Source organism: Hippichthys cyanospilos, chromosome 6, assembly GCF_059441005.1.
Source record: "Hippichthys cyanospilos isolate Australia breed blue-spotted pipefish chromosome 6, RoL_Hcya_1.0, whole genome shotgun sequence".
Lineage (NCBI taxonomy): Eukaryota > Metazoa > Chordata > Actinopteri > Syngnathiformes > Syngnathidae > Hippichthys > Hippichthys cyanospilos.
Genome location: NC_142374.1, coordinates 18,549,197 through 18,559,483, shown reverse-complemented (window position 1 = coordinate 18,559,483; position 10,287 = coordinate 18,549,197). Strand labels below are relative to the sequence as shown.

Below are 10,287 nucleotides of genomic sequence, written 5' to 3'. Positions count from 1 at the left end.
GGTCTCAGCAGTAGTTTGGCGTTTTTTTTACCGAATGGAGGACACAGGTGACGAGCTCAGACTGTAATTTAGATTAGTGATTTAGAAGAATGTCCTGTACTCGGAGGTGGTTTCAGCTCTTAATTAAACTGCTGAATTCTTGGGTGTCCGTGACTCAGCACTTTGCATGATTACGATCCTAAGCTCACTCTCCAATGCCGTGAGCCTCGACTCAGGCTGAACACGTGCCCCAAAACTCGTCCAACAAAATATCCGAGCAGTCTGTTTGCATTTCCCTTTGCATCGGACCAATTGCTAGCAGCGTTGATTTCATGATGCTAGGCCATTTACATTTTTTTAAACAAAAAGCAATCGGTAGAAATAGGAGTCTCCTGATGCAACTTTTTCACTTCCAATTTGTTACCGATATTACCTAGAATACCTTCGATTAGGGGTGTCCATTAAGGCCGGTATCGGCCATTAAAAAACCCAAAAACTATTTGATCTTATCAGCTTTATCCAAAATTGAAGCTATTAGAACCCATATACAGATGTGCTTTCATTTATTTGGTAATTATTGTATTCGAGTGCAGTATATTTTCACGTTTGAGGTTAAAATAACGTAACCAAAACGTTTAGAATATATCTCATGTCTCATACATATTTTGTTGACTGTTCTTTGTTTGAGTAATCTCACTTGATCAAGTTCTAACATTTCATACCAAAAAAAAATAGGCACATTGTCCCTTTCCGCTGCAATATCTATTTTAAATGAAAAAGTCGTATCACCCATAGTCTGATACCGATATCAATCAAATACAATATCAGCCGTAATGTATAATGTTTTTTTTTTTTGTATGAAATGCTAAAAGAATTTTGATGAAGCAATACTTTTCAAACAAAGAATGAAAAAAGATAGTGAGCGACAGTAGGTTTTAAGAAAATATGACCCATTTATCACAAACATTACATAAATTCACCCAAACATGAGAATAAACCTCAATTGAGCAACATAAATGCAAATTTATTGTAGACCAGTATAACCCTTTTTTTTCTAGGCTGAACGGATATGCAAATATTTCTCCCTTGATTCAACTGCCTCCATCATAAAATCTTTATTGTACTGTACAAGCAACAGTTTAAGTAAATTTTAACATTTTATGACATTTTAGGACTTGGCAAAAGTATTGACGCTGTATTTCTAAGTACAAATGCTTGTGTGTGAATACTATGAATCTAATGAATGGTTTAAAAGCGCACTTTTCTTATACGGCATCAATTAAACAGAGAGCCGTTAAGGCATTCGCCAGCAGGTGGCACTGTTTGTCCAACAGTGAGCAGTTACCACACAAAGAGCGCTGTTTGTTCCCCAAATTAAAAAAAAACAAAAACTTGCATGTTATGTTCTCTGAAGACTCTCAATTGTTACGTTTTGTTATGTACATGTGACATATATTTATTTATCAGACACAAGTGTTTCTGGCACAAGAATACATACAAGCACATTCTGTACATCATTCAGTGAAAGCTATAACTGTGTATCATGCAGTCTTGACAATGTTATATCATACTTTATGGCGGGTGTACATGTTTTAACACAGTTGCGCGTTTAAACGGATCGTCGGATAAGTCTCGAGTCTCTTCTTCAATTAAATAACATATTGGCTTTTTAATGACCAGCGACATTTCAATCACAGCATGATGTTTACACAAAGGTGGCCCGATAATGTTGACCGAGGCTCGGCTTTCAAAGTAATCCATTTCATGTCCTAGGTTGCTCCCTGCAGTCCCAAAGCCGAGATCAGGTCCTGCAGCGGTTCAGTGTCCTCGGCGTCCAGCAGCTCGTGCTGCCGGCAGAAGAGCGTGAGGTGCGAGAAGAGCGTGTTGAGATGCGGGTGCAGTCCCAACGCGTGCGTTTGCCGAAAGTGGGACCAGTAGATATGGGCCAGAGTCCTAAACAGCAACAAAAACACTTTCTGCACCAGGAAGATGAAGCCGCTGGGGAAGACCGAGCCTGAAATTGAAAGGTGAGTGCTTGAGATGGATTTTGGTATTGAGCCAAAGCCACATTAAAGAAACATCATATCCCACCATCAAACAGAACTGTGAAAGTGAGTATAATGAAATAATGATCTTGTCTCAATTTACCCATAAATATAACTACGCTTTGAAATCAGGGCCTGTTTTAGTTAAACACAATGCTGTTATGAACATCAAACATTGACGCAATGCTCTGCCCGCAAGATGGCTCGGCCCACATGCTTAGCCCACATGACGTTGGCCCAAAACAGTGATTTATCTTCTCCCATCTGTCTTTGACACTTGGTTCCGATTAGGCCTCATAATAGTTCATTAGTATCCTGGAGTTCATCCAAAACTGTGCCCTCAAATCCTATTGGTTGACATCCTGTTCAGTTTCAAGTATGGGTTGACACACATATTAAATGTATTTATTTGTTTTGGCTGCTGTTGAAGCAGAGCATATTTGTCCCTTTTGGAAGTAAGCAGTTCCATTCAAAAGTTTGGAAACACATTCACGTTGATTTTATACATCAAGAGGTCAAAAAATTGCAATTATTAACTTGCAAATGCACACCTCCAAACTGAAAGTCAGTCTAGCTCAAAGCGTCACCCACATCAAAAAGTATTTTGAAGAATCTAAATTACAAATCTTATTCTGTTTTGATGGACATTTTGTATACCAAAGAACTCCACAATTTATGTATGTCAATGTAATTTTTAAATAATTAAAAAAAACACACTTTACATGATACTGTACAACATCACCGCCCATTTTTTGTTGATTCCTAACATTGATTTTGAAGGGCTTTTTTCCCTCCTAACTTTCAAGGAGATGCCACCGATTGAGTTTTCTTCGGTCAAATTCAGAACCCCCGAAATAGAAATGATCGCTCGGTATATGTGTTTCCAGTTTTACCTGCTTTTGTGGGGAACACCTCTTCATCTGTGAGTAGGTCCTGAATGTAGGACATGGCATAGTCAAAGTACAGAGGAGCAGAGCATTTCAGCTTCCTGCCGTGGTCGTCAGTCCAAACATAAACTCTAAAAAAAAAAAAAAAAAACAACATAAACAACAAGGATAGAAAGCGTGGTCATGTTTTGGAATATTGATGGATTATTTTATCTCAAATATTGTAGTTGGATGGGTGCTTGCTCACCCATCAAATGTTGAAATTAAACAAGCAAATAAATCTTTTGTGAACTGCCCCTTTCTTAATCTTGTAATCGATTAATCATTTTGAGACCTAAAATTGTCCAAATTCTCATTGGAAGTATTGTCGGATTTCTTAAGTCCTTAATTAAAGTAGATAACTATGTTGAAAAATCAAAATAAAACCTATAAAAAGATCTGCTTTTGCTCCGGAGAGCAATGATCAACATTTTTGTTAATTTTCTGATGTTAGGTAAAAAACCAGTGCGAAAATGGGTTAAGTGATGGGAATCAACAGTTTTTTAATCCAATTGATTGATTATTTGACATAATATTTAACAATATAATATTTGAATTTATTGTCTTTACGGGGCCTTGATTGGGCTGTGCAATTCTGAGCCGTTTTTAGATTTGTATGTTTGACGAGCAGCCATCTTTTATTTACTTCAAAATAAATAATATGTTTTTACAAGCAGAGAGCATAATATTTTTCTCTTTCTTTTTGGTTAAATTAAAAAAAAAAGGAAATAGGTTAATCCAGTGTTTTTTGTTTTGTTTTGTCTTGTTTTCCTTTGTTTTGTTTTTGTAGTGCTCCCCTTAAAGGAGGTAAAATTATTTTCACCTGAGTCCACCAAGGGGTTTCTTTTTTGGGAATCAACAAAAACATGAACAAAAAACATAACTCCAATAATCACTGCAGTGACCACTGTCATTTTTAAAGCAAAAGCCGGGGTCAGGGGGTAGCTTGCAAAAGAAAAAAAACAACTTGAATTTGTACTGTAAGAATCGAGCCACAAATAGGCGGTCTCCACTCTTCACTTGGTTTCACCTTCTTTTTTGTAAGAAGGCTGCAACAGCAGCAATTTACATAAAACACACTTGACTTTTAAAGGTTCAGCTCATAAAATAATGACAGCATAAATAAGCATATTATCTGACAGCTCCATTTCACAGTGCGGTGCACCATTAACTCACGTGTCGCCCGGTCCACAGGCGGTCGGGCAGGTGCTGGGGGTGCAGAACTCCGACAGCGCGCTGGAGAACAGGTTTATGTGCTTGAAAAACGACACGGCTGCCGAGAGAGAGGGAGGGGGGGGGGATTGAAACGGGACATCATCTTTAGGCGCTGAAAGTCAAGCGTTACTCACTGTTGCTGGCCAACCACTCGGCCTTGTCCACGCCGGGCGGTAGCGACGTGAGCGCGCACATGTCCATGTGGTTGATGTGCTGGGACGCAAACTCCTGTTGGAGGTACGGACGCGTCTCCAGGATGTTGTTGTTGATCCCCCTTTCAAGGAGAGTGTCCACGTTATGAAACAGGCAAAGGATGAGACATTTCTCACACTGTAGATAATTCCGCCTATGCTGGCGACTGAATTGTGATGTGGGCACTCACTTGAGGGGAATAAACTTTCTTTGAAGTTTAAATATATCGCAAAATCGTCAACTCATCTTACCGCTATCACCTCTAACAAAATTGTTGCTCTGTGTTGATTTTGACCCAATTCAGGCCATTGATCTTGATACTTCTAACACAAAACACTAAAAATAAACACTAGGAGGCTAAAAATTGCTATAGATTGTCCAAACAGAGGTTCAAAACGGCATCATGCGTTCATTCCTCAATGCTTGCAAATGGGATTTACAATAGGGACCAGTCTGGCCATCGATACCGGCTGGTTTTTAATTGTGAAGCAACAATGAGACCTCTTGTTTTGTTTTTTGTTTTTCATTACCTTGTGAACATTCAGTAGTCCCATCATTGTCACTAATGCAGAAGTAATGTTAGCATACAAAGCAGTGTTAGTCTTCACCTAAATTCTTGTGACATAATGGGAATTATTTTCCCCACGGTTTTTCATTTGAAACTTCACCATTTCAATTGTAACAAATTCACATGTCTAAATCTTCATCCGTGATAAAAATCATTCTAACTTTTTGCTGTTCATCCTTCAGAACATGTCCAGTATATTAATTAGACTTTATTGTCTTACGTTCCATATTTTCTGCATTTCAAATTAATTCTACAACCTCTTGATCCTTCACATGCAACTTTTTACAGAAAATGCACTTTTGAGCTAGAGTGAATATTTGATTGAAAAACATTACTTGGAAGCAATAAATGACAAACACATTTTTCAGAGCATTTAAAAGATTTAAATGCACCCCACTCTCTGAAAAAGGTGTCATTTAAATCTTTTAAATGCACCCCACTCTCTGAAAAATGTGTTTGTCATTCATTGTACTTTTCTGGCAGCCATTATTTTACCATAAAACAGCTTTTTTTTCTTTTTTTTTTTTTTTACAGCCTAGACTGAAGCCACTTTTTTTTGCTTATCAGTGTTTTCATTTACCACAATAATCCAATGTATCTAAGTCGAAAAAACACTCTGGTTGAGGGTTTTTCTTTTTAATTTTTAGGTGAGACTGAAAAGAGATTATTAGATTATTTAAATAAAGATCCTAATTATTATCCCTCAATTTTTCAAATTTCCTGACAGTCCTATAAAGGATATATGTTGAACTGTAAGAAGCGAAACACCGTCTGTTCTTTGACACTGGTTAACTTCCAAATGGGAAGTTAATTTTAAGTTAGCGTAAGGTATTAATGTAACGTGTAAAGTAATCCTGTGTCAAGCGAAAATGCAGATGTAATGAGGTCAGCTATATTTGTCCAAGCGAGTAGCAAGACTCTTAGCTATGTGCAGTAAATTGAATTACAAGAATGGTCGCAGATGAAATTCAATTGGTAAGACAAGGTACCACTGTATTTGCAGCTGCCGTACTGCTTTTAGACAGCAGCTGGCCGTTTCCTTTCTCTGACTTCGCCCGTTAGAATCTCTTCCATGGGTGCACCCGCTCCCCGAGAAAATTCATTAAATGATCCAAGCCCGATGTGAAGGTCAGCAAGGTCACAAAGAATTTGATTCATCCAATTTTACAAAAAGCAATTAAGTAGTTAGTGTTAAATATTTTGACATCCTATCAGACAGACACACAGCAAATTACCGATTATATTTATCTGATGAAGAAATCATGACAGTGTCAAGAACAACAAAAAAGTTTGTGAGTGACAAAAAGACAAAGTGCTGTCTTGATTGCCATCTAGCAGACGTAACAATGTAGAATGACAGAATTGCTGGGATTCTTCACCTGAGTTATGTCACACGTTGGTGTTGCTCGGCAAAGCTCGCACGGGGCTCAAACTTGAAATTGTCGATTTAAAAAGGGGATAGCAACTCTGTATTCTATATAAATTGAATACTTCAACCCAAAACGTATTAACAGTGGTACCTTGACTTATGAGTATCTTTTTTTTTTGGTCATATTTTGCCACCTGTGTCAAATGAAGGGCTCACATTTTGTGAAAAATGTTTGTTTTTCCAAAAAGAAAAACGTGCCATACCAAAATAATAAAATAAATTAAACAACAGGCAACTTTAATCGATTAAAGGAGAAAGTACAGGGTTTTTCCCCATAGTCAATTATGTTCAGTGGTACGCTAAAAATGTGCAAATGTGAGTTTATACCATCAACATCAAAAAACTCACTCAGCTACTGCTATAACTTCTAACCTCTCAATATTCCATGCAAATACTAAGATTTCTCATTTAGTCGTTTTTATGAAGAAACAGTATACTACTGTTACCTAAACATTTGTGCGTCAATGCCAGCTCCAATGGGAAAAAAATGTTAAAACAAAAACAAAGGCTGGCAGAACAGGTTTGAGTTTTCTACAATTTTTCAATATTTTTCGGACTGGTCACTGTGAATATTATGTTTAATTGACACTAAAAAGACTAAATATTGATATTTTTTACTTTTCTTATCAAAATGCTAATTCAAATTTTTTCTATTACCAATTTGTTCTTTGATGAGTTGACATCGAGCAACTTATCCGTCAGTTTAAAGTTTATTCATTTATCAGTTTATTCATTCTTTCATTAATTTAATTTTTATGGGGCTACAAAAGGACAAAGATATTGCCAATAGCGTACGTTGCAAAAAAATAAACATTTATGTGTACTGTACTGTATTTATCATTGCAACATGGAAACTTTGGAAGTATACACAGCCAGTGGGGGAACATTAAAATGTGTTTGCTTTACTATCAATATAAAAGGTTTTGTAATTTTTTTTTTGTTTCTATTCAAAATATGGGGAGGGTTACACTTTTTTCTTGTCTTTAATATATTGCTGGGGTATCGAATCAGGACTCGGCAGATCCTCATAATCAAGTGGTACAAAAAAAAATGCGATCATGACATTTCTTCTGCTCTGTCTTTATTAAGCTTGCAGGTGAGCTGGAGCACATCATGTGTGCTTTTTGCTTGTGAAAGGAAATCAAAGCAACCACGGAAAACCCACGCAAGCAGGGAGGAACATACAATCTCCACAGATGACAAGAATCGAAGCCAGAACGTCAAAAATGCGAGGCAGATGTTCTATCCATGGCTCCACCATGCTGCCATCATCATGTTGAATTTAACAAAGGCTCGATGCTTCAGGTAGGTCGTCCTACTTTAAAGTCATGCTGACCACTTGATAGTCGGTTAACATCTGGGATCTTGAGACTGCGAGGCGGATGCGTTAACCATTAGTCCACTGTGCCTATTTTGGTACCCCTTAGTGGAAATTCCCCTAAAGAAGCGTGCTCCTCGGTCGAAGGAAATGGAGCAAACATCCTGTCCTGCCCGGACTCCTTTGCCTTGAACCCCTTGAAGGCCTCTGGCTAAAAGCGGTGGTCTGCACACAATGGGCCCACAGCTGGCGTGTTTGTGCATAAACACGGCACAAGTGGAGGTGACGCGTGTTTACCTTTGCCCGCTGCCCTGTCGCCAGGGTGCAATCGACACCGCGTCTTCAAAAAGCAAACATTTGTGCAGTAACTTCAGCTCCCTGCTTTCACTTTGCGCTACTCGTACGCCTGAGGAATCCGCTGATGCCATCGCGCAAATATGCAACGCACACAGAAGCACTTATCTGGAGAGCGTTCCTGCTTTTTTTTTTTTTCCTCGCTCTCTTTTAAAAGATAGTACCGGGAAGCAACTTTAAAAAAAAAAAAACCACACACACACACACACACACACACACACATACAGAACTTACAGTTTGCCATCGCAGACGTCAGGAGGAGACTTGCCGTCCGTTTTGCTGGCGGTGGGGTAACTATGGCAACCCCCCATGGCGGAGAGCTAAGAGCAGAGCCAGCCCCTATTTTCCATCTCGCGCACGTTAGTACGCACGCACCTTTACGCGCAACATATGGTAACACAACTTATGGATCCGCACAGCTGGAAAACGCACAGCTGCCCCCTTTTTTTGGGAGGGGGAGGATGGGGGGGGCAACTTTGTTAGCCAGCAGGGAGAAAAGCAAAAAGTAGTCCCAGAAGTTGAAGATCGTTTCCAGCTGTCTGACTCCTGTCCGTGTAGTTGTGTGTGTGCGTGTGTGAATGAGAGAGGGAGCGAGAGAGAGCGCTGTGCGAGTGTGTATGAGGGAGTGTGTCGTCTTTGTCTGGAGTCCCACGCCCCACAAGCTCCGCCTCCTCAGCCCTGAGCGGACAGGCAGGTTTCTCCAATACTAGTCGAAATACTCAACTCCACCCCTTCCCCTTTCCATAACATGTGGTTGTGTGTATGCGTGCGCACGTCTGTGTGTGTGTGCGCATGTATGAGAGGAGCAGATGCATATGACAAAGTCGACAGGAAAGATGAGGAACAAACAGTGTGATGTCTTTAAAACTTCATCTAATGATGGCGGCGCAGTGCGCTAGTGGTTAACAGGTCTGCCTTGCAGTTCTGTGATGGAATGAAACATGGAACAGTAATGCACAAATATATTACAAAAATATATTCACGCCATGACCTTGACTTGGTCGCTAGGCTGGGCGAGGATCAGAATATTTTCAAGCACCGCCAACCATGTCATATCAAAAAAAGATTGGAGAGGCAATGTTAGAAGCCAATATTAATTTCTGATAAGCATAACAACTGCACTCGCTTTAGACTTCAGGCTGTACCCATTCCCCTTGTTATCGTGGTTATAAAACCTGTACTCTACGTTTGCGCCGCAGTAGAACAGAGCTCAACTTGAGATGGGACCACCCTCCTCAAATTACAGCCATTATTACGGGCAGACCAATTAATCGGCTGACTGATTAAACTAGCCAATTACAGCCCTTCAAACCTCGGCCAAAATAATTGGCCGAATGGCAGATATTTACCAATTATTTTAAATAATTTCATGAGCTAGAACCATTTATAGCACCTGTATGCAAGTAACACGTCATTATTTATTGCACATATATCCATAACGTAATCTTGTATCCTTATCATGAAGTTTGTTGATAAAGTCATTCTGCGGACCTCTCTTTCAAAACGAAGCAAATCTTCATTTTGACAAGTGATTAGGTGAAGTTATGCAAAAAAAAAAAAAATTGAACTGGATGTCACTTTTTTAAACACAACCAGTTACGACTAGTTTGAAAAATAAAAATCATAAAATGCATACTGCAACATATAGTCAGCACGTGTTAAATAAAACACCCACTCAACCACTAGTAACAATGTAATAACTTAAACACACAACATGAATTAATGTTCTTCTAACTTCATTAGTTATGTGTGTAATCCAGCCTGTCTTTTTATAAACAATTTTTACTGTTGCCATCTGCTATTTGCAGGGAATAGGTATCAGGCAGGCTTGTGAATAGTGAAAATCCAAATATAATTGACACCATTGCATTGGGAGTAAACATATGACTTTTTTATGCATTATGATTTTTAAATAATCGGCCTATTAATTGTAATCAATATTTTGGGGGGCCGAAAAATCGGGATCATCTTTAAAAAAAAAATCTATCATTCAGACTCGAGACTGTATATTAATTTCTGAAGATTGCAAAATGACTTAAAAATCCCTTTAATAAAATAAAAGGTGGCAGAATGTAAGCACAATATTTCTACTTGGAGACACACAGGTTAAAAACACTATTTGAAATGAATGAAATGACTTCATTTGCTTTTCAACAGGGAGTCAGTCAACTGTACGACAAGAGGCTCCGTAAGCCATTAGTTCACCTGCCCTCAAGGTAAATATATTTGAGCCTGCTCTTCTTGCTGTGTTTGTGCAGGTG

At 38.8% G+C, this 10,287-nt stretch overlaps 1 protein-coding gene and 1 long non-coding RNA gene across 4 annotated transcripts in view; one reads left to right on the top strand and one right to left on the bottom strand.

The window, feature by feature from the left end:
- LOC148422586 (uncharacterized) overlaps positions 1–10,287 on the top strand; it is a 37,693-nt gene that overhangs the window by 14,895 nt on the left and 12,511 nt on the right. For all 3 annotated transcript variants that reach the window (XR_015865945.1, XR_015865944.1, XR_015865946.1), the window contains exons 4-6: positions 1,753–2,006; positions 7,444–7,659; positions 10,184–10,242. This is a non-coding gene — a long non-coding RNA (uncharacterized LOC148422586). The remainder of the gene's footprint in view (positions 1–1,752; positions 2,007–7,443; positions 7,660–10,183; positions 10,243–10,287) is intronic.
- LOC148422587 (MOB kinase activator 2) lies at positions 1,070–8,636 on the bottom strand. The gene is made up of 5 exons (XM_088417716.1): positions 8,261–8,636; positions 4,300–4,439; positions 4,127–4,223; positions 2,918–3,042; positions 1,070–1,993 (listed from the first exon to the last, which is right to left on the bottom strand). The coding sequence occupies exons 1-5, from the start codon at positions 8,335–8,337 to the stop codon at positions 1,749–1,751; spliced, it is 684 nt and encodes a 227-aa protein (XP_088273842.1). The 5' UTR covers positions 8,338–8,636; the 3' UTR covers positions 1,070–1,748.

Bases quoted from the DNA above. Each gene is read 5' to 3' on its own strand.
- LOC148422587 (XM_088417716.1), bottom strand. From the start codon at position 8,337: ATGGGGGGTTGCCATAGTTACCCCACCGCCAGCAAAACGGACGGCAAG. The intron at 4,440-8,260 runs GTAAGTTCTGTA...TCTCCTTGAAAG, and splicing joins GACGTCTGCGATGGCAAACT to GGGGATCAACAACAACATCC. The intron at 3,043-4,126 runs GTGAGTTAATGG...TTTTTTTTTTAG, and splicing joins GCCTGTGGACCGGGCGACAC to AGTTTATGTTTGGACTGACG.